This window comes from Zootermopsis nevadensis, unplaced genomic scaffold (genome assembly GCF_977971745.1).
Source record: "Zootermopsis nevadensis isolate Lab colony 2312 unplaced genomic scaffold, Znev_1.0 Znev_ptg000003l, whole genome shotgun sequence".
In the NCBI taxonomy this organism is placed as follows: Eukaryota; Metazoa; Arthropoda; class Insecta; order Blattodea; family Termopsidae; genus Zootermopsis; species Zootermopsis nevadensis.
Window position 1 is genome coordinate 2,153,797 of NW_028259135.1, and position 23,346 is coordinate 2,177,142.

At 36.2% G+C, this 23,346-nt stretch overlaps 3 protein-coding genes across 5 annotated transcripts; 2 read left to right on the forward strand and 1 right to left on the reverse strand.

The window, feature by feature from the left end:
• Nucleotides 1-234: 234 nt before the first annotated feature.
• LOC110834559 (transmembrane protein 62) lies at nt 235-14,413 on the forward strand. Its single transcript, XM_022073844.2, has 13 exons — nt 235-656; nt 1,483-1,594; nt 2,347-2,484; nt 4,206-4,665; nt 5,463-5,618; nt 7,185-7,332; nt 7,414-7,536; nt 8,126-8,207; nt 9,519-9,647; nt 10,241-10,359; nt 11,081-11,136; nt 12,220-12,441; nt 13,178-14,413. The coding sequence occupies exons 1-13, from the start codon at nt 453-455 to the stop codon at nt 13,203-13,205; spliced, it is 1,977 nt and encodes a 658-aa protein (XP_021929536.1). The 5' UTR covers nt 235-452; the 3' UTR covers nt 13,206-14,413.
• On the reverse strand, nt 9,095-22,041 carry LOC110834564 (serine/threonine-protein phosphatase CPPED1). 3 transcript variants are annotated; one of them, XM_022073854.2, is made up of 7 exons: nt 21,835-22,039; nt 20,375-20,452; nt 19,288-19,494; nt 18,462-18,600; nt 16,950-17,236; nt 16,067-16,276; nt 9,095-12,421 (listed from the first exon to the last, which is right to left on the reverse strand). In XM_022073854.2, the coding sequence occupies exons 2-6, from the start codon at nt 20,424-20,426 to the stop codon at nt 16,077-16,079; spliced, it is 885 nt and encodes a 294-aa protein (XP_021929546.1). In that variant the 5' UTR covers nt 20,427-20,452; nt 21,835-22,039; the 3' UTR covers nt 9,095-12,421; nt 16,067-16,076. The 3 variants fall into 3 exon arrangements, with proteins under 3 accessions (XP_021929546.1, XP_021929547.1, XP_021929548.1); XM_022073855.2 differs by lacking the exon at nt 21,835-22,039 and adding an exon at nt 21,519-21,779; XM_022073856.2 differs by lacking the exons at nt 9,095-12,421; nt 16,067-16,276 and adding an exon at nt 16,464-16,622 and having other exon boundaries at nt 21,835-22,041.
• A 173-nt stretch (nt 22,042-22,214) lies between these two features.
• On the forward strand, nt 22,215-23,222 carry LOC110834565 (gem-associated protein 6). The gene is made up of 2 exons (XM_022073857.2): nt 22,215-22,634; nt 22,814-23,222. The coding sequence occupies exons 1-2, from the start codon at nt 22,480-22,482 to the stop codon at nt 23,166-23,168; spliced, it is 510 nt and encodes a 169-aa protein (XP_021929549.1). The 5' UTR covers nt 22,215-22,479; the 3' UTR covers nt 23,169-23,222.
• The last annotated feature ends 124 nt before the right edge of the window (nt 23,223-23,346 follow it).

Here is a 23,346-nt window from a genome sequence, read left to right on the forward strand (position 1 = left end):
TGAGACACCACATCCACTCGAAGTTTGATAATTGCTTCGGGAGAAGATACTGCCCTCATATTCACGACTGAAACAAAGATTGTTTCTCCGAAACGTTGGTCTGTACCTGAATTCACATGGTTTCCTACCACAGAACTTTGGGGGCTAGCGATTAGTGGCCAAATTATGATGCGAAATTTTCGAAACTCTTTATAGTTGGCAGCATTGCTAATATTTAGCAGAAGACAACAAAATATTGGATATAGTACAATACAATATATCTGCAAAGCTTTGGTTAAGGCCGACAGCATTATGAGTAAGTGGAATTGTTCGTTTACGACATGTAGGAACAAGATTCGTGTTTTCGTCGTGCCAAGAGATTCAACTTAAAATAATCTTGTTTCAAGAAAAGATGAATATGTGTAATAGGAACTCCAGTACGTCAAACCAAAAGCAGTATTGTTTACAACAAAATGCCAGTTTCAAAAATAACAATAATATTAATTGTTTTCGTGCTCACGCTGTCGGTCTTTGTTGCCAATATATCGAATTTAATTTCTGTTATGGAAAAAAACCCATCAAGACGGATGGAAGACACTGAAACAAACGTTGACCAAAGTGAAGCAACTAAGTTAACGCTGGGGAATTCACCAGAACATTTAATGTGGTTTATACAGGTTTGTATAGGGACATAAAATCATAGTTAATCAATTAAATTAGATGGCCAGTGAATGTACTTCTGGCACTGTTTCATTTAAAAAAGATTCTACTGTCGCTAAGGTTATGTGCTTTTATTTCATAGCAGCAAGTTGTTAATGATTCGAGGATGATGCAACAGTATTTCATGCTTGAGCTAGCCGTTTAAATGGTCAGGGCACGGTGTGGTAGACTTCCTAATCCATTTTTGTTGTTGTCCACAATTAGGTTTGGATGGTGCACTGTACTGGCCTTGTATCATTTCGTTCTCACTCACTGTATTCAGAAGGCCTTGGGTTCAAAACTCGGTGCCAATACAGGTTGTTTTGATGGGATCTCCTTAGTCTGTCCAAATGATGCAGTAATCCATGATTCCTTCCTCCCACGTCTTTTGATATTAATTATTTATAAGCATAGCGCCATTTGATGCTTATGGAGTTGAAAAAGTGGCGAATAACATAAGCTGCCATCATTCAAAAATAAACTGTTCCATTAATTATCTTGATAACTAAATGATGCACTTTTCTAACTGAACTTGCTGAGAAAAACATTTATTTCATGTAAGGAGAGGGAGGAAGTAGATCTCAAATTTTCCAGCCCATATGCGTAAGGTTTGCTGTAGAACCCCAGAAGTATGGGATTTTGTTTGTGGTGATGAAAGGCATGCAACATTTCATGTATCTTCAATCTACTGCTGACTGCATATATGTAAAGAAAAATATAAGCAATTTTAAAATGTGAAAGTTAGGCTAAGATGACCCAGGCATCTCAGTCAGAGGGTTAATGTGCTGACTTCCATGGTTTCAGATATCTGATATCCACATTAGCATTTTTCATGATGAGACTCGTGTCACTGAACTAAAGGAATTCTGTGACTTGACACTGAATGCTGTTAAGCCCACTGTAGTATTAGCGTCTGGTAAGTAGTCTAACTTGCATTAGAAGAGATAATGTTCACCATGTATAAACACCACATATCCCATCTATTTTGCACAAGATTTTTCCACAGGGTGTTAATGTGGCCAGAACATGAATCTGACCAATAAACCCAAATACCATGGTTAAGAATGTGTGGAACTATACCACATGGACATGGACGTATAATAAGGTAAAGGTTGCATTCTTGGACTTTAGAATGAACAAAAATTATTTTGACCTGTATTAACTGCTATCCCTGGATACAAACAGGATACAGGGTAGCTGTTACAAGTGTTGTAACATGGATTATCACATGATGAGATTTAAATCAGTCCACCTGCCCTCTCTTACAGATTTCACAATTTAATACAATTGTATGTGAAAGTGGTTTCAAGTGGTTGTCATATTTTAGTGTTTTTAAAAATTGGCAGCCAAGGATCAAAGAATCAGATTTTGCACACACAAGCTAGAGACATAGATTTTAAGGTGGATAATCATTTAAAGTGAAAGGAAAAGTGGACATTTGCACAGAGTTGCCAATTGAGAAAAATGCACTGCTGATGATTAACATTACAATGCCCGACAGTCAAGTTCACACATCACAACCAAAACCACCTATATTATTGGGACAAACTGTCACCCACAATCACTTTTTGAATCTTAGTATAATAACAGTCCAGTTTGTTCATATTTTGTATTCTTTAGCACTGGCATATAATTTCCTGTTTGTTTTTTTTTTCTTCAAATTTTCAGGTGATTTGACAGATGCAAAGTCTGAAGATAACATGGGATCTCGACAGTATGTACAAGAATGGGAATTGTACAAGGAGTTTCTTGAATCATGCAAAGTGACAGAAAAGACTGTGTGGCTTGACATCAGAGGAAACCATGGTATCAGTCCTTCTCTTTAAAATAATTAGCTTTCTGGTAGTACAAGCCAAAGACTGAATACCACCAACGCCAAAAGACAACAGACATATCCTCCAGCTCCCATCTTCATGATTTACCTCGCTAAGATTTGTCTACTTACTGCCCTTTGAGCTTCTCAGTCTTCTTAGTACAGGTAGCTCTCGATTTATGCCGGGGATGCGTTCCTGGACGAACCAGCCTAAACAGAATCGACGTAAATTGAAACTCTTTTATAATGTAAATCAATGGGAAGTCAATGACATGCATTACCAGCACCCAAACATTGATGAGTAATATAATGGCATTACATTTAAATCTCTGAAATGACAAAAATAAAATAAAGGGAATTAAAAAATATATTTTATACACTTACAATCGGCAATTCATTGATCTCTGCGATTGACTGTGATTCATTCATGTGATTGATTTGTACAGTCATCTCTGCTGTTATACGATAGTTGCATTCATGTAAGACGCCGACCTATAGAAAATCGCGTAGTAAAAATAACCCTGGTACCTCCGCAGAGATTAAATTAGTCTTTTGAAAGTTTAAAGCGCAAGGAATGAAATTGCATAAGAGCAAACTCACATATGCAAAAGTTTGCATTTCACAAACAGCATTTACTGATTCATCGATCTGATTGGAGCAAATTCGCGTTAACGAAACATACGTAATTGCAGAGATGACTGTATTTATAATTTTTATTCAAAATCATCGATGTAAGAATTACGATTTAGTATAAGAATCAGTACGAGAAACATTGTAAAACGTTATAAATAATAGTAAAATATATTTTTTTTCACTTTTTGACTTGCTGGTTTCAAAATTGGCGCTATTCTGAATCGGCGCAAATCGAGGGCTACCTGTAACTGCATCCCATGAGATTTCTCCAATAAGATTCTGTATCAGTTTGTCTCTTCTATCTGAGGTAGTTCCTAGTCTGTAGTAACCTCCATGATTTCATGACTCTTAACAATATTAGGAGTGTTTTACTGTCTTTTGTCACCATGGGATGGTTCTTCCTAAAGTTGTGGATGGAGAAGGCATCCATATATGGAGGCTACCTGAAAATACTCTGAATAAGCAGTCTTGGTCTGCCAGCAAGGGGTGGTCCTCCAGCTTGGGTTGGGGATTGGGCAGGGGGCTAACAAGTACCCACTGTAAAGACAAACATGTCATTAAATGTAACATATGGCCTAAGACTTGATGGTGAAATCTTGTGAACATGGTAATAAACCATCATGTTCCATAAAATGTAGATTCTCAAAAAAGACTGTTCCATGGAGTTATTCTTTCAACAGACGTTTAAATCACGAAAGTACTTTTGTAATCTCCCAAATCACTTACTTAACCTCTGATGGGTCAGCATATTTTCCAGAGCACTTCTCACGCTTGTAATTTATGTTCCTTACTCATAATAATTTTTTGTATTTATGAAAAACAACTTGCAAAATTAATGTCCTTAAAGTGTTTTGTAAACAGGACAATGATTGTGAAATGAATAGTATTTTCTAAATATATTCTTCTTTATTATGAACTTATTTATTTAACCTGTCATCTTTATACTTGGTTCCATGAGAACCTGAAATCTCACATAATAGACATACTGCATCTTATCAGGGCTTGTATTTTACAAATGTTTGTTAATAATCAATGTTATCAGTCTTGGCACTGTAAGGATTAATGTAATTTTTTTTTCCAGACAATTTCAATGTACCAGGCCTAACATCAAAAGAAAATTACTATCGTAATTATTCCATGCAGGGAAGAGCCCATCCTAAGTCATATATGTATCAGACAAAGAAAGGTGGAGAACTGTATTCCTTCATTGGAATGGATGCTTGCTTGGAACCTGGACCACGTCGTCCATTTAACTTTGTGGGTGTATTGTCTCAGGCAGAAATGGACCATGTCAAGAAGCTGTCAGATGATGCAAAAAGGAAAGGAAGCAATCATACCATTTGGTTTGGGCATTATCCCACATCTTGCATACTTGCTCCAGGGTCGGGTGGTGTGAGAACTTTGATTGCAAAATACTCAGAGTCAATTGTGTATGTCTGTGGACACTATCACACACTGGGAGGAATGGTCCCCAATATGTACACACTCCAGCAAGCTGGCTTCTTGGAGCTGGAATTGGGTGACTGGAAAGATAACCGGCTGTGAGTAGAAAATAGACTACATTAGGACAACAAAGCAAAGTGCATTGTGAAAGAGATCTTTTTTGTCTCCTCGTGGCATTTTGACGTTGATTGAGGTGGGATGTCGTAGTTTGGACAAAGCACTGGTAAATGACCAAACTCTGATATGGGAACAAATGTGTTAAGAAACAGATGTATGGCTAACTTTTAAAGCAGGTTGTTATAGCCCTCCCTGTCAAGAGTGCTGATTCCTGGGGTAAAAGAAGCAGTATTTATGTATGTACAGGAAAGGAATACTGCATTGATGTTGAAAATTCTGTCTGGTGAATTGACAGCAGTCAGGGACAAAAGCAAAATATATTAAACAGAATCTATCCTTGTAAGTGAAACCAATTACTTGACTTGGGAGTAGAGCCAACACTTTAAATGTTATGTATTTAGATATACCTTATAGAATGCACAATATCCAAGCTAAAATCACTTTAATTGATCACAGCACAAAAATTTAGGAATTTCTGCTCTGTTGCCCTGTAGGTATCTAATACGAGGGTAGTAGATCAACACCAGAATCATTGTTTATATAAAATGTTCAATCAGTAGTTGATAATTTCCAACATTATAATGAATCAACCACTGTTATAAACCTTTAGAGAAACCTTCACTGTTGTCATGCTGCAGGTATCATACAGATGGGAACAGAGCAAATTCCTGAAACATGGGAAATATACTTCCAACACTGGCAAAATGCTCAGCATAACTGCAATGTAATCCACAGACCTTTGACAAATCCTTCTCTGTTCCTGATCCCTGTGTTGCAGGTACCGTCTTCTGGCAGTAGATCATGGACTGTTTTCATTTGTTGATATCAAACACAGGGACTGGCCTGTAGTTCTGGTGACTAATCCTAAACATGCTTTGTTCATAATACCCACTCGGGAGCCTCTCCAGAGGATCTTGCAGTCTACTCACATCAGGTATTAACAGCTTACAAGAAAACTTTGTATTATTAATTCTGTTAATAGAATCTGAGAGTTCAACACTGGTGAAACCATATTCCACATTTAGACATGATTCTGCAGTTTCATCCAGTTTATATCATCAAATTTAAAGTCATATTGTAGTAGTTCACACTCCTAGTTTGTATTTGGGATGATCCATATTCAAATATTAGCCTGAAGACTGGCTATCCTGATTGAGGATTACTGGGTTTCACTCCTTGTACCATTACTGTCCAGGAATTTGTTTATTTCAGGAAAATGCTAATGTGTCTGTAAACAAGCATCATATTAACCTAATGCCTTTTGTAATACAGGGAAACCTGTTTAAATGGCATCTGCATTAAACTTTAACTTGTCTTTTTTTGAAAATGTCTACAGTCCTGACATTATGGACTAAAAATAATGTAACTACCTATTTTAATTGGAAATTGTTTAATGTGGAGAAGAAAAAAAGTGTGATGGGAAACTGTATGCTCTTAAAATTTACTGTAATTTTGTTTTGAAATGTGCTTCTTGCAATTTATCTTTAAAGGAACATTCTAGCCACCAGTGGGAAAGAAATGAACATAACAATAAATGCAGAAAGCAAAGAATGAAAATCTTTATCAATGTAAATACTTAGCTTGAATTTCTGAATTGCATTTCGGGTAATAAGTGTTAAATACATAAGATATGAAGTGCAAATTGTCTCCAGAAGTACTTAAGTGGAAACTCATCCTGAACTGCAAAAACATTCAGGGCTTGTCAGATTCCACTATAAGAAGGTTTAATTGTGTAATTACCATTTGGGATGTACCGAGTTCAGATTTTGCCTGTGTTACTGACTACCCTGATGTAGACTCTTGACTGAGATTTTTCTTGATTTTCCTCTGTCTTTCCAAGCAGATTCCAGGGCAGTACCTTGAAAACCACGGTGGTCTAGCGGTCAGAACACTAGCCTTGTAAGCCTGGGGTCCCGGGTTCAATTCCCGGTGGTGCTCAAATTTATAACTTGTGTTGGGCAAGGCCGTGGTCTAAGCATCACGGAGTTTTCCTCCGGGGGCTTCCCCGGTTTCTCCGTGGCATCCCAACAATTACTCCACTCACACACAGAAGAAGGCAATGGCAAACCACTTCTGATCATCTCTGCCAAGAATGTATATATGTATGAGCAGGTACCTGACAACCTGAAGAGGTTGGAAGGATCCTGTTCATGATATATGGACCTGTCGTCAGACAGAACACTACAAATAAAAAAAAAAAAAAAACCTTGAAAAAGGCCATGGCCACATCCAAAGTCTTTTAACTATTCACCATTCATTCATCTTCCCATCTTATAAGCTCTGTAGTATAAACTGTCATTGAATCATTAAAACGTTAAAAATTCATGGTAAAGAGTCTTCCTTAGAAGTGGACAGTTATTTAGCTTGTTAAGATATTATTTGTAATCTTTTGAACCTAAAGTTTCAACACCATGATCACAAAAGCTCAAATGTATATTATCTAGTAATACAAGAACATCTAACCTTATTTAAGTATCATTATGATTTGATGTTTCCTCAGGGTTTTAGGGTTTTCTCTCTCACCTATTGAGAGTGTTGAAGTGAAGGTTGATGACGGTGTTTGGCAGCACTGTACCCACATTAGGGGCCCTCTGTATGTACACCCATGGGATCCCAACCTATTTGCAACAGGCATCCATGAAATACATGTGAGTTTTCACTAGATATGTGCTTAAAAATAAAGAAAATTATATATAATGTAAATATGATAATTATTTCTTATTGCTTAGGTTCTAATAAAGGACAAAGCTGGTCGAGAGAAAGTCATCACACAGCCTTTTTCCTTGGATGGAACTCAGATGAGTTTCCGTCTATTTCCAAGACTTGTTCTTATGTCAAACATCAGTTTAGTGGTAAGTAGTGCACTAAAATGGCTTCTTTCCTTCTTATAACTTCACCATATCATCCGACATAGTTTCTGATTCATTCCAAGTCCATTATCCGGATTTGGGGAGTTGTGCTTCAGCATCAGTTAAAATATTAGCTTACAAGTACTATTACTAGAGTCGAAAGCAATGAACGTTTTGATGTAGTGGTTGTCCAGAGGCCAATTCTCTTGACATGTTTCAAGTTCTCTCTAGGCATGCTGAGGCAGAATTTTAAAACATGCCAACTACTACATCCTTTCCAATTCATCACAAATGTTCATCCTCCCATTCATTGTTACATAACCCATGAATATTGTAAACTGTTGGTAAATCTAGAAGTAAAAGTTACCCAGAAAATTCCATGCAAATTACTCAACTGATGAAAAATTACCATTTGCAATTTTGGAATACTTTAAGCTGGCAAAAAGTCATCAGCTACTGCTTCTAGGGTGAAATAAACTGAGAACTGAGTTGAATTTATTGACTTATTTGCCAGAAATAAATGTGTCTTGAATATTTATTCTGTAGTTTGAGAGAAATTTCATGTCTGCAATATGTTTTGTAATTTTTTCAGTTTCAATTCCTCTTTGGCACAATGCTTACTGTTTGTATCCTTCCACTCTGTATACTGAAGTACCTTCATAAACTGGTCAAAGGTATGTGTATCTCAAATCAGGTCAGTGAAAGGGATGAGAAGTAATTATATATGTACAGAAATACATAGGTGGTTCAAATATGATCTGGAATTTTGATAACAGTGTCAGTAATTGTCTTGTGTGTTTCACATCAGGCAGTTGAGTCGATAGTACTCACTCCTTTCATGTATGTACTTATCCCATCCCATGAAATGACTGTAAAAATGACACCCACATCCTTAAAAGAAACAATGAAAATTCTTGGTCAAATTTGAACCACTCTCATATATAGAATAAGAATGCACATATCTGACTATGATGGCAATACACGAAAGTATATTGCAGATATACCCCAATGTATGTGCTGTAATCACCACATATCTTGCGAACTGTTTCTCATGCTTCCCATGTTGCACTGGATTTGGCAAGGTCAGATGAAGATCTGGAGCAGCTTGGTGCTACAAGATGGACTGTTCCAATTATTTTGTTATCCTTATTATGAATTCCTCTGTTGTACCTTCCCTGGGCACTTCACTGTTATTACTGCAACCTAAAAAGTTAGATCGTGGGACCACACTTAACTCGAAGCATGGCGGTAATGGGTGAGGTTGTTTTTTGGAATATATGTTGATGTGCACACAGCACATTCCCCTCTTTGCAGCTCACTGCACGTTAACAGCTTGCAAGATGTCTGGTGACTACAGTAGTTCATTTATTTGTAAATCTCCAGAAGAAGAAAAGCTGCTAAATAACATGCAGAAATAAAGTTCTTGAACAAGACTCAGATGAACTCTCAGCTGATGACTACAGCCTCCAATTATCTTAGCCTCCAGGCTCTTTACCTGAGGACTAGAGAATGATGCTACCATTTCCCTTCGTCTTGTTCCAAGGTGAAGAATGTGTGGAACTTGACTTTAATGCTGTTTTATTTATCCATGATAATGTTGCTTAAGCGCAAGGACAATGTAAACTATCTTAAACATGTTACAGTGAAATAACAGTATTTATCATATAAACTCACATAATGACAAATTTATCATTTGAAATGCCTTTTTTGTTACAATATTTTTGGCATTTTTAATAAACCAAAATATATTATTACTGTGTTTATCACTGAAAAACATCTGTTCAAGAATGTGAATTCTAATTTTAACACTGAGATTATATATATATATAAAAATGTCTTTGATATAGACATTTTCCAGAAATGCAACTTCCACTTGAATGTGTATATATGAATAAACAGCTATATAAATTGTTAAGCAATGGTTCAGTTCTCATTATTTATGTTTGTAAAGACACCCAAATAATGTGTTCTTTGTTATGTTCCAGCTGAAAAACTTCATAAGCCTAGACTGTCTGTTTGCTTCTTCCAAAACTGGGTTCGCAAATTGTGGATCTTGTCAACGGTTGACCGAGTGTTTTATCCCTTGGTGTTATATGCACTTTATCTGACGGTAGGTAAGTTCTCAGTTATAAAACATGTGACTCATATCACATACATGTAAGGTTTCATAGTTATTTATCAGATTCCTAATGGTGAGGGCTCTTGAAATGTCAGTTTCTTATGGCAACTTGACACAGCTGATAGCCTGTGATTACATGCTACTGTGCATTGTAAATTTCTTCTAGACGACTGGAGAATGTGATAACCCTCTTTGCTAACGGGCAGTAAAATGTTACTCAGAGTGTCAAAATACATATTTTTCAGCTTTATGAAATAATTTTGAATCACATTTAACTCTATAGAAATACCATGTTTTCCCAAATAAAATGCACTTTTACATTCCTCCAGATAGATACCTTCAGAAAAAGTGGTTGCACATTTTCATAAATAACATTTCAATGGTAACTTCTAGTAAAATGCCCAGTAGAATTTTAATATGCACTATTATGTAGTCGGTTCTTGACATGGGATCTGGAGAAGACAGTGTGCCTTATACTTGGACAAATGTGGTATAATTGTTATATTTTTATATAAATTTCACTTTTTAACTTCGTAACCACAAAGTACTGATTGTTTTATAATGAGATTTTCTTTCTCAATCTTCAAGGTCCGTGGTCAATTGGAGAAGTTATTGAAGGGCATACAGGGATCATATTCGCTTGGGGAACAATCATCAATGGCGCATACCTTCCGGGATCTTTTACTTATGCATATGGCTTCTTGCAGGTTGGTAGGATGCTCATTTGTAAGTAGTGATTACATACACAAGAATTTATGTGGGAACATTTTTGAATATTTAGACTATGTGAAGGTTAAGTCACTTGTGCCTGGTATTGTCAGAGATGAAGGATGGGGAGGCATGTAGAAAATCCACACTGGATTTTATCAGTTCCAATCACAATACTTCTGGCACTGAAATCTGACACATATCCTTAGACCACAAGGTCCACATTGGTGAAACTGTTTCTTAACAGTCTGTGATTCGTTAGGCATTTCAAGATTTTGGAAGTATTGATATCCTGTGAATATAAATTCAGAGAACTGACAGGACAAGTGGGACTGTAACAGGCAATTTCTGTCAAATAACTGTTGACGTCCTGAATTGGCACTGTACCATGGAGCATCGTACCAATGGCAAATCCTTGTCTAGAAGTCAGGCCATGCAGAAATGTAATATTATTAAATCCCCTGCCCCACAAACAATTGCACCACAATTCTAAGGTTTTTTGATGATGATAATGTGGTGCTGTTGCATTATATAATAAAATATTTATTTTATATTCTTACAGTTTTAGTGGTCTAGCTGTGCATTATGGCCAGACTAGAGCATTTGCCACTACTGCGTACTTGGTTGGAGTTACTATTAATTTGAAACCTAGCCATCAAGAGATGGCAGGGTAAATGTTAAACAAGATTAATTTAATTTCAGTATCCTTGCCTGTTTCAGATGTGTACATTTCAACTTCCACTGACCCTGATCCTTGCACACAATGTAGACCTGAGGTAAACATTATATTTTGTTTCATAAAAGTATTAAGATGATTTTAAATCATAGGAATTTATCAATGCATTTGGAACACATGATTTTTTATAAGTGTAAATTGAATCCATTATCTCATTTATCAATTTCTTGTTACATTTAATTCTTACTGGAATGCTTTATTAAAAGTAGTTCCAAAAGACAGGCACAGTTTTTTTCAGTACCAAGTGTGAACACCAGAACCAATTGCAGCAGGACCTAGATGTCCTGCATAAAAACATCTGGCATCCAGACCCACTTATGTTTTTTTCAAAATTAATACAATGTCAGAAATTTCTGCAATGTGAGCCATTATGTTTCAAAATGTACCATATAATTTACGAACTGTTAGTGGTGTTAACTTCATTACATAAAAATTATGCAAGTGTATCTGTGTAGTTGTCAGAACCTGAAGTTAACATAGTTTCATCATAACACCTTGCCATTTAAACCTTGTATTTAGTATAGCTGTTCATATTTTGATCAAAATTTCTGATCACAGCATTTCAGTAAATAGTACTACCCATTTCATATTAGTTTTCTCTTGGTACCCTATCTCTTTATGTACATACTTGTTCTATCCCTGTGGGATAGAATTTATTAAAATGGGGTCACAGCTAGTGGAGACACAATGAAAATCCCACTTAAAATATGAACCACCCTCATAAGTCAGCAATTTTTAGTGCTCATTTCTGTCTTCAGATGCACAAGCTACAGAAAAATAAAAATTTGTGTAATATATTTTTAAAAATAACATGCATCCCCAAATAAATGTGCATCTCAATTTTTATTGTGCTTTTTTTAAAAAGAAGAAAATAAAATGCACTACAGCCTTGAACAGCATGTGAGCTACTTTTATGATGGTACGATATAAATTTTTTAGAAAAAAAGCTGTGCATATTTGGATATATATGATATGTTTTATAATCATAATCTTATTGTTCAGGAAACCATCACGTCCTATAAGAATGTACTCATTCCTGATTTCTTTCATCTGAAAGCGGTAATAAAGTAAAGAACTACATTTCAAAGTGTGGTAATTAAGGGTAGTATATCTTTTTTGACAGGTATAGGTCCCACCTTACAGGGAAGTCTTCTTCCTTCTTGGATCGCCTGTGTCAGCACCTACCCTTCGTTGTTGTTCTCACTCTCCAAATGGCATTTGCATATTCTTTCTGGCTTGCATATGGTACAATGGCATTTCTTCTTGGTCCGTTGCGTACATGGTCTGTGCTTCTTGGCATAGTGTTATGGCATCAAACTACTACCCTGCAAGAAAATACCTTGCGGTAAGTTATGTAATTTAAATAGAGAAATACAACCAATACCCACTGTCTCAGGTCTGATTCTTCTGTTTTTATTTGTATTGGAATTTTAATAGTTTTCCTTTCCAGTGAGAAAGTTTAGGCTATGTTGTTCAGTAATTTACAACTCAGTTACTGAACGTTTAGAGAGACAGAGATATGGCAGAATAATTATGAATAATGAATTAGAAGAGATGTCATGCTGTTTGTGTCCTGATGATGTCAAACTATTCAGTTAATATACAGTATGTTTTAGTATGTAAAGTGTGTGTGTGAGAGGATATCTAATTTTACTATGTCCTTTGTTAAGTACATCACAGGTTTAAGACTGCCTGCTGGAAGTGAGGAAAACAAATATCTTACGATAGCCAGACAAGGTATATTCCAAATAAATGTGGAGTATTACCACCGCGCCAACCCACATAAATATTGAGAAAGGGTGTCATTCTTGCCAGAATAACGCTCCACAGGGACCTGATAACATAGTACTGTATTGACAATTTAAATTTTGTCATTGAAGGCATGATGGTATTTGGTTTATTTAGTGATGCTTTCTCAACTGCATTTGTTATATATCATCAAATGGTAGAATAACTTGTGAATAATGAACTGGAATCAGTGTGTAAGGTATACAAGCATCTGCCTGGAAGAATATTACATATTATATGATATTTATTGCCTGATTTTTCATTAATTCAGTATGTGTAATTATTTTCTTCAGAAATGCAGTGGTGGTATGGGGAAACTGACACGTACCAATCTCAAGTTGTCAAGAAGTTTCATCACCAAACACAACTGTTACATGAACCAAAATATTTACACTGAAAATATGTATGAGGTTTCAAAATACATTCAGTATATTTTCAACTCCTTTCAAACTTCATCAATCCTGCTAAATAATTTCTCATATATTTTTGCTTTTGACATTCTTAATCCCTACCTATATAGCTATTTTTAAATAAATAAATATATATGAGTATAAGGTAATGACATTATTGAATCATGTAAAATTTGGCCTCACATAAGTCACAACATTATAAAGTGGAAGAGATAAATTTTATATGAAATGACTAACTCATGAAATTTTATAGGGGTAATTTCATGTGTCTCCTACATTTTTAGTGCCTTCTTTATTTTCCTGAGTAAATTCTGTTTCATAATTTGGATCAATTAAATTAACAATTAATTATCTGAGTGAAGCTAAAGAACATTAAACATGTTAATGAACTGTTTCTTGTTTTATTTCCTCCCCCCCAAGACATATACCTGGGGGAAGTGTGAAAACTTTATGAACAAAATGTGATTTGCATTGACACAGTCAGTAAACGTGTCATGCTTCCTGTGGCATAAGTTTCCAGAGGTGGTGAGTCATTTTAACACATGCTATAAAAAATTTCTGATTCTGTTACATTACTTTGAAACAGATATGCAGTATTATTTAACTAATGATTGCTACCAAGAACTAAAATTGAAATTATACTTTATCCACGCTGATTACCCCTTTGCTAATGATTATGCTTGTGATATTACTCATGTATGCAATTTCAAACTCTTACTTCATGTGACCTCCGTTGTAAAGTAGTATTTAAGTTATTTATTCACTTATAAAGTTAACCGTATTTTCATAAAACCATTTTAGTTTCATGTTAGTAGAAACAAAGATATATGTGCCAATATACAATACTATCTAATTATTATACAATAAAATTATGTACACCGGACTTAACTGTGTGGATTTATTGACCCATATTGTGCTAGTCATTTTTTAAAATTTCATTTTCTATTACTATCATACTCTGTTTTCTTATTCCGAATGTAGATTCTTAAATACAAGGCACTGAACACTATTCATTGACATGATGATGATATGTATGGTTTAATTACAAGAGTGCCTCATGAGGGATGTTACATTCTACAGTCTGTTAATAAAGTAAGTTCCTAGAATTGCTTTACTATATGCAAGAGATTTAAATTATATTAATTTCCTTAACATACCATCCAGTCGCAATATATTCATGACGATCCCACACCTTCTAAAATAGGGAAGCTAAAAGTAATAAATAAAAAAAGGCAATGGGAAAGAATTATCTTCAGCTTCCTAGTTTGTCCACCTTCTCATTAATATTCACACAGCTTAGAAGTTAAGAGACAGATCTTAGGCATTTAGAATTGACTTCCATGTTCTAATCACAATGGTAAAAAATTACTTAACATGTCCCATTTCTCTGCAGAAATGAATTGATAGCTTACTAAGGCATGAAGAACATGGAAACTGAAGTATGTGATATGGATGTATTGTGGGGTTAAATATGAATTTTGTGATAATTCTAGTTGAACAACTTTTAGAATAACTGGTATCATATGGCTTAATTCTTCCAAAAGTTATCATTAATCCCTGGCGACAGAGGCAAAGGTCCAAAACACTGCAAATTAATTCCACACTCACATGGCTGACTGCCTAGAAAGACTTCATTACAGTACTGAGCAAGTTAGTGTAGTAAAAACTCTTTATACTTGTATTTTGGAGACATGCACTTCACATCTTGATCAGGCTGCTGGCTATCCTGATTAACGGTTTGCTGTGATTTCTCTCAGGTGAATGTTAGACAGTAGCTTCATTCTCCTCCTATTTTGCCATTCATGAGCATCACATTTCATTTTTTTATATACAGCATATGTATACAATTGAAACTGTAATTAAATGACCTAAGAACAACTACTCTGATGAAGATTATAATAAGAGTTAAATTAAAATAAGGACTGAAAACTCTTAACAATATGGTCTAGCGGTTAGAACGCTGGCCTTGTAATCCTGGGGTCTCGGGTTCGATGCCCGAATTTATAACTTGTGTTGGGCAAGGCCGTGGTCTAGGCAACACGGAGTTTTCCTCCGTGGCATCCCAACAATTACTCCATTCACACACAGAAGAAGGCAATGGCAAACCACTTCTGGATCATCTGCCAAGAACGTATATGAACAGGTCCCAGTCCGAGAAAAGGATGGAAGGATCCTGTTCATATGGACCTGTCGTCAGACAGAACACTAAATAAATAATAATAGGGCATCATCCTGGGGTTGATTTGTCTCTCTGAATAAACAGCAAAACTGACCACTATCTGCAACCATCATATGTTTTCTTTTATGGAGAATGTAACATTGTGTGAACTAGTTTTTCACTTTAAAGAGTTAAGAAGATAATATTAAAATGGATCTTAAAGAAAAATGGGTGTAACTTCTATTCACCTGGCTCAGGTTATGGGCCAGTGGAAAGCCCTGTGGACCTTGGTTTTGAGACCCATAAAAAATGTTAATTATTTAACTAAAAACTTCTTAAGGACTCTCCTTCATGGAGTTAGTTCCTAGTTCAACAATTAATTAACAGAGTGACAGCAGAACCAGAAGGTTCAACACAGCTAATGACAAACATCAACAGTAGTAGTAGTAATAATGACGTTATTATGATAAAAATCAATTGTATATATGATAAAATCACAAAAGAAAAAATCAGTGATAACAGTTTTTAGAATGTACTCATACTTTGGATAACCTCAGCTTTCGAAGTAGTGAGTTCCCAAATAACTCTAAACAAATGACATATACACTACGTACAAGAGGTTCTCTACAGGTCGATGGTTGTGGGAAGATTGTTTAGAGAATAGAAGTTCTGTTCAACTTTGTTCTCCAAGACTCTGACAATACGAAGGCCAGGCATATCATCACCCAACTGTGCTCCCATGGCAGTTGTAACAGTAACAGGCATCCCCTTGTATGAACCACCTGCATTGCGGTGTAAATGACCAGCAAACACATGTACCACCCCTAACAACACATAAACAGTATTAAAAGCAATTGTCATTGTAACTGTAGCCAGCACTGATGCCCTGTATATTTATAAAATTCATAATCTCTCAATACCCTTCTAAATAAATTAACCCTTTTCTGCCCATAAACATAAACATGCCACACTCGACATAGTAAAATGTATGTGAAGGATATTTAAATTAAATGGGCTGGCAGCATTAAGATATAATGATTTTCAGTGGTACAGCAAATTTTATAAACTTAAGATATGTTTATTTTCCATCAGTACTTTAACACGATGATGAAACTCATCTTGATGTGGCATGATGCAACATTCATGATGGCCTGCTGTGTCGAAACACATCTGTAAAAGAACTACATGTGTTAAAGTGTTGTTAAGAATATCAGTATATCTTAAACTTTAGTAGAATTTGAGGTTTTTACAGCAGTGTGTCCGAAGATGGCTGTCTTCTAGGTTGTTGCGCCATGTAGTGTTGTAGAAGGTTGCCAGTGTTTCAGAGGTTCTTGCTGCCTCCATCATCGCCCTGAAGACAGCCACTTCTATCTTAAACTTTATCAGATATTAATAGGGGATTTAGCCCCTGTACTGCTGTCAATATAAAAAGTCTTTGGTCTGTTAGGATTAAATAACCAAATATTTAATTAGTGGAGTAGTCAACGAGGTGTCTACCTGAATTCCTGAATTTCTCCAACCAGACTTTTCGAATATTTGGTTTTATGGTAAAATAGTTTGACTCCTCATCAGGGTCATTCAAGAACCACGGGATATGCTGGAACACAATTACACGGGATCCTGCCTGCTTAGCACATTCCAATTCTTCATTCAGCCATTTTTCATGCTCCTGAGCCAGATCTGGGACCTCTGAGGCATCCTCAAAGTACTGGGAGTTGAGTGCTAGGAACTGCACACCATCACACAAAAATGAAAAGTAGTCATCACCAAAGGAGGACTTGTACCTGACAACAACCAAATTTAATGATGGCTGAATATACTTATTAAAGAAAGGATCCATAGACATGGGGACAAGTGACCTTAGCTACAAATTAATTTCCTTCTAAATAAATCATGTATTAGCTAATATACTTTGTATATAGCTATACTATAACCAACTCTGTACAGTAGCTGGAACCAAACTGCGTATTTCATCTGTCACTAGCTTGCGGGCAGAATGAAAATCCAAAGACATTACTGACAGGAACTGAGATGGCAAGCTACAAAGTACTGCCACTGGGAAGTTTATACTTATGCTTCCTTAGATGCTACCCCTCTGATCCCCTTGCTTTCTATTTAATAATAGATGTCAAATGCACAAAATGCTCCAGCTACTGTACATACTGTGGGCAAATAAAACAGTCAAGGCTAAAAGAGGTCGAAACAACAAAGAAGTGGAGGATATGTTACAATCTTGGAACAATGTTCTTAAAAAGTATGGTTTAAGATAAATACTGACTGCAGAAATGAGAGTAGTAGGAACCCCACACAGTGCCACTAACATATAAATAATAAAAATTTAAAGGGTATGAATTATTGTACGAGGCTCGTCCACAAAGTAAGTTTCCCTGGGGCCGTTTACAGAAACAAAACACAATTTCATGGAAATATTTATTGCAACAGATACAGCAAGTGTCCAGCTATTTTTCAACATATTCGCCACCGGAATTGAGACATTTGTCATACCGTGGGACCAACTTTTGAATACCTGTGTCGTAGAAGTCTGCCGCCTGGGATTGGAGCCACTGTGTGACAACCATCTCCGCCTCTCTGTCATTCTCAAAACGCTGACGCTGACCGGACAGTAATTTCTTGAGGTGTAGGAAAAGATGGAAATCACTAGGAGCGAGGTCCGGGCTGTAGGGTGAATGATTAAACACCTCCCAGCTGAACTCCTGCAGGAGACTTGCTGTCTGTCGAGCCGTGTGCGGCCTAGCGTTATCACTGACCGCACTTCACAGTCGGCGGGAGCTGGAATAAGAACCTCCATCTTCAACAGCTGCAACGATGCTACTGTGAGAACGCGGGAAGTGCCGTTAGTGCATGCGCCTTGCTACGTCATTGCTCTATCACGTACGCACAGTCGCTTCGCGCAATATAAGGTTTGCTAGCTGTGGGACGAGTGGGAAACTTACTTTGTGGACGCGCCTCGTATTTACTGAGAAAGTAAAAAACATAAAAATAACTAACAAATTGATTGTTTTTGCAGTTGGGCGGTTGCCTACATCATGGTTACCACTCAAGCAAATAAATGGTATTTCTGGATCCAGTTTTTCAAATATTTTTTTGAAGTCTGCTTCCTGCTTTTGACGAATTTCTTGCTGTCCATCTGAAAACCAAATATGTATCAACATGTCAACACTTACTCTTCATTCGGGGGCCTCTCGCTTTTAACAATATTTAAAGGTACAATTAACTTAGGCAGTAGCATATCTAGGATTTCATTTCAGCCAGTTTACTAAAAAATAAATACATAAAAATTATACTTATGACAGAAGTTCACAAAAAGTTATAAATCCTTTGAAACAGATTTATTCAGAACAATAACATGTTTTCCCCATTGTCCTTTATATTTCAAGGAATAGTTGAACCCATAAGCTGAATTCTCTCAGGGCAAGCCTCTGAAAACTGTGTATTACATAAACAATGCCACATTATTTTCACTGAATTCTCTTTTTAATTTTTATGTAAATTAAATTCCTATAATTTTAAATATTGGGGACTGATACATATTCTCCCATCACTGACAGTTTTTCACCTTACCAACAGGGAGTAATCCAAATGGATGTTGTGAACAGCAAATTAGTGATGTATATTTTTAAAAGGAACTAAATTTGAAAATGTTATTTAGTTGGATATTTATCAAAGGAAATTTTAATAATGGTTCTTACAGAAAGTGTAATTCAGAAAAACTCAGCTCAGTGACTCACATTCACAGTTTAATGGTCATATTGACCTCTTACATGCGTGCATAACCTACAATGCCCATGTTACCTGCTGTAACTCATGTTCTTACCAGGAAAAGCATCACACAAGTCTCCACAAATCACAAAAAACTTCGGCCTTGGCCTCATCTGATTCACTATGGCAACTGCTCTCTCTCCTAATTCTATCTCCTTCTTCCACCCAGGTACTGGGTTCTTTTCCAGGTAACTTTGAATCATTCCCATCTGTAAATCAGCACCTTGGACAAAGTAGAATGGTCTCTTCCATTTGGTGTCAGCTGAAATGTAAAATTTACATAATACTGTACATTCTTATGTAATTACTGAAACATAGAATCTTCTATTGGCACATAACAGTCAGGCAATTTTGGTTTCCCTGTTCATCACTTCTAAGTAAGCTACAGTTAGTTATTAAAATAAACCTGAAACCCACTTTTAACATTCTTGTTCTAGTGAAGCATAGTCCTTTACAATCAGACACCCCCCTCCCCCCAACTACCACCATGACAATGGAGTGAAGATAATTCTGGTTGATAGGTCACTACTCAAGCCAGTTGCACAAAAGCTGTTCCAGGTGCAAACATGTGTTCATTCTCAAACATTACATTGCATCAAAATTGTTTGCTGTTGTTCATGAAGAGAATACCAAATAAGGCAACAGTACACTAACTGGCAACAATATTTCAGGGCACATTAAGTGTTTGTCAGTGATAAATGCTCACTGAGTGACAAACAGCTGAAATTCTGGCCATATAAATTTCAGGCAGCGGTTAGAACGCTGGCCTTGTAATCCTGGGGTCTCGGGTTCGATTCCCGGCGGTGCCCGAATTTATAACTTGTGTTGGGCAAGGCCGTGGTCTAGGCAACACGGAGTTTTCCTCCGTGGCATCCCAACAATTACTCCATTCACACACAGAAGAAGGCAATGGCAAACCACTTCTGGATCATCTGCCAAGAACGTATATGAACAGGTCCCAGTCCGAGAAAAGGATGGAAGGATCCTGTTCATATGGACCTGTCGTCAGACAGAACACTAATAATAATAAAGTAGGATACACCTGCAAGAATTCAACATTCCCAGTGGTTTATTTTTTTATGTGTAAAGGGGTTAATGTGTAGTAGTTACAGTTCCATTTTAAATAGAACATTCTGTATTACCTGTTTTGAAGCAATCAATTTTATGGTCCTTTGCCACTATTCTGGAAGACATTTTGCTTCTCACCTTTCTGTAACAATCTGTAAACAAGTAAACATTCATGTCACATGATAAATAACAGACTAAATATATGCTCCTTTCTGATGATACAGCACTGAATTGTGGATAACAAAGAATGACTGACAAACTACTGACATAAAAGAAATGCAAAGACAAAAAAACATAGCTGAAATAAAAGTTTCAATGTTATTAAAAAGCTACAGAAGAATGGATAAATTGGACAAAAGTGGACAGGAGGATACAGAATTGGAGTATATGACATTTCAGGCTTTTACAGTGGTGAAGATAATGATGTTTTTCTAAGTTGTAATGCCATGTGGACTGTCTCCATTTTCAGGGCTGAAGATGAGGAAAATGCCAAAGTCTGAGTTGCATTTCATATGGAGTAGTTATTGTAACTGCTTATGTTTTCTTAACATATCTTACTAAACACCCCTACCACCCACTCATTCTAAAATTAACCAACATCTGTTGAGTTTCAGAGATTAAATTTAAGCAAAAAAGTAAAAGTAAAGCTGTCTCTCTATATGCCCTGTAAGCTCTTGGGGGAAGAGAAGGTACTCCTGCTCATTCTTAACTTTGGCACTAGATAGGGGTGAGTGATCAGCTGCATGCCCTGGCAGCTCTTTACCCCTGAGGAAAGGAACCCCCAGTACCAACTGGACAGGATGCAGAGGCTAGAGAAAAATCCTCTGCCCCTGCCAGGAATTGAACCCGTCATAGACAGTCACTATACTGATGATTAAAAAGAACAATATAACATTCTCCATTATATTTTAAGCACTTTATGTCAGATGATCACATGAAAGCAAAATTAAACATATATTTATTACAAGAAAGGCAGTGAATTATACACAAATTGGATGTACATTATACAGAATTAATGATACATAAATGTTAAAATATATTGAAACAATAAATCAGACACCAAAATACTTTAATAAATTACTTACAAAACAGAATTATCAAATTCTAGTGGTTTTTAATATAATCTTTAGGACTTAATTCTGTTTAAAATTAAGCAAGAGATGTCTCGAAATTGTATCATCTTATTTCATTTGGTGAAGTAAAATTAGTTTAGCTTACGAGCGGGTAAACTGCATTCTGCATGTTCATTCGCTTTATATTTACAATTTGGTAGCCAATATCGTTAAGATGATTTGTATTTGGGCTAGTGCCGGTAAAAAAAGTAGTTTCAATGATATGTTAACAGGGTTAGGTAGTTTAGAATTATCGTCTGGTCTAGTAACTGTAAATACAAGAAAACTCATATTCAATGACAGATTACAGTCTCACTGTATGTAAAATATAAAAGGAATATGGCTTCGATCAATCGTATGAAAGAACCTGTAATTAAAACAGCATTAACTATACACTGCCTACACATATTGTAAAAACTTACTTTTTAAACGTATCTATGCTACTAAAATAACCAGAATGAACTAAAAATTTGATCCGCTTTATTAAATTAATTTTCCGGCATTAAGAACTGCTTCTTTGGCGAAAACAAAAATAAAATTTCAAACACCTGTACGCAATTACTATCAAGATCCAAGAAATAACCACTGTGAACCTGTACTCGAAACTCTCTGGGCATGTGTGATTGCGTGGCATGAGGGTATGACGTCACGGCTGGACCAATTTTCATGAAATTTATGTACATTACGTTATTTTAGGCTAATATAAATTATTACTTTTTTGTTCCCAACAGTTGGTCATGCGAGAATGGCTGTATTCTGGGTTGTATGGCTGTTTAGTCAGGTGGATGTCTACCAACGTTTCAGAGGTCATTGCTGCCTCCATCATCAGGGCGATAACTTAGCCCTGCTGATGGAGGGAAAAAGGACCTCTGCTACGGACCCAAATACTTTATGCGTTTCAGCCAGTAACAATGCCGGCTTATTTTAACTTCAAATTTGAAATTGCCGCCTACTTCTTTTTGTGATGTTATCTGTGGTTACACCAATCCGAATCTGTTTCAACAGCTGTTTCACTTCCACAACATGGCTTCCACAACAATCTGATATTATATGGAAAATGTGCAGAGATGAACAAGGAGGTTAGGCTTGCGCCTACTGAGTTTGTGTACAAAATTAAACCACTGGAGCTGAGAAAGTATGTACAGAAGTTCGTTGAAATAATTACAATTGACGGCGAGAAACTTTCGGGTACAGTATATACTATTGATCCTGTTTCTGAAAGGTAAACCACTTTCGTTTTGTGCATTTTATATCTATGGTAAACCTACCCCCTGCGTCGCTATTAAGACACCACAGGTGTATTCATTACATGTGGAGCAATTCTATGATCTCACGAATGTTAAGAATTGTGATTTATTACAGTTGCATAGGTTCTAGTTTTCATACCCATTTTTGTTTCAGTGTTGTGCTTATAACACAGAAGAATGGAAACACCTGTATGGATATTGTAATGGGACATGCAGTCAAATCTCTTGTCATAAGTTCGTCTAATGTTTGTACTGACCCTCAAGAAATATTCCCATCAGTTTCCATTAATATCAGTAAAGAAGAAGTAGAGCTGAGGAAACAAAAATTAAAAAGTTGGCTATGTCAGAATAGAATTCCAGTTGAAGAAGATGGTGAACTTCTGCGACTTAAAGACGCTTTACAGATTCATCCTCCATATGGCAAGGACCAGTGCTTGAGTGGAAATGAAATTATATTGGGAAGAGTGCAAGATCTTATTGGTACAATGCCTGATACTGGAGATATGTAACTGTATAAACTGTTGAAGCATTTGAAATGCCATTAAATTCAACCAAATATTGTTGATTCTAATTTTACATAATGGTTTTCTCTCCTAGTGGACATTCTTCATTTATGCTAAATTCAGGATGCTCCATGGATCATGGGAATATCCTAAATCTTTGTTTGATTTCTGTGTTGTCCATTAC

What these genes read in the sequence shown, in the direction of transcription:
- LOC110834559 (XM_022073844.2), top strand. Translation starts at nt 453, where the DNA reads ATGCCAGTTTCAAAAATAACAATAATATTAATTGTTTTCGTGCTCACG. An exon ending in GACTGGAAAGATAACCGGCT is followed by an intron (nt 4,666 to 5,462) that starts GTGAGTAGAAAA and finishes CCTGTGTTGCAG; the next exon opens with GTACCGTCTTCTGGCAGTAG. An exon ending in CTGCAAGAAAATACCTTGCG is followed by an intron (nt 12,442 to 13,177) that starts GTAAGTTATGTA and finishes TATTTTCTTCAG; the next exon opens with AAATGCAGTGGTGGTATGGG.
- LOC110834564 (XM_022073854.2), bottom strand. Translation starts at nt 20,426, where the DNA reads ATGTCTTCCAGAATAGTGGCAAAGGACCATAAAATTGATTGCTTCAAA. An exon ending in AATTGATTGCTTCAAAACAG is followed by an intron (nt 19,495 to 20,374) that starts GTAATACAGAAT and finishes TTTACATTTCAG; the next exon opens with CTGACACCAAATGGAAGAGA. An exon ending in CTTGTGTGATGCTTTTCCTG is followed by an intron (nt 18,601 to 19,287) that starts GTAAGAACATGA and finishes TTTGGTTTTCAG; the next exon opens with ATGGACAGCAAGAAATTCGT.
- LOC110834565 (XM_022073857.2), top strand. Translation starts at nt 22,480, where the DNA reads ATGAACAAGGAGGTTAGGCTTGCGCCTACTGAGTTTGTGTACAAAATT. An exon ending in ATTGATCCTGTTTCTGAAAG is followed by an intron (nt 22,635 to 22,813) that starts GTAAACCACTTT and finishes TTTTTGTTTCAG; the next exon opens with TGTTGTGCTTATAACACAGA.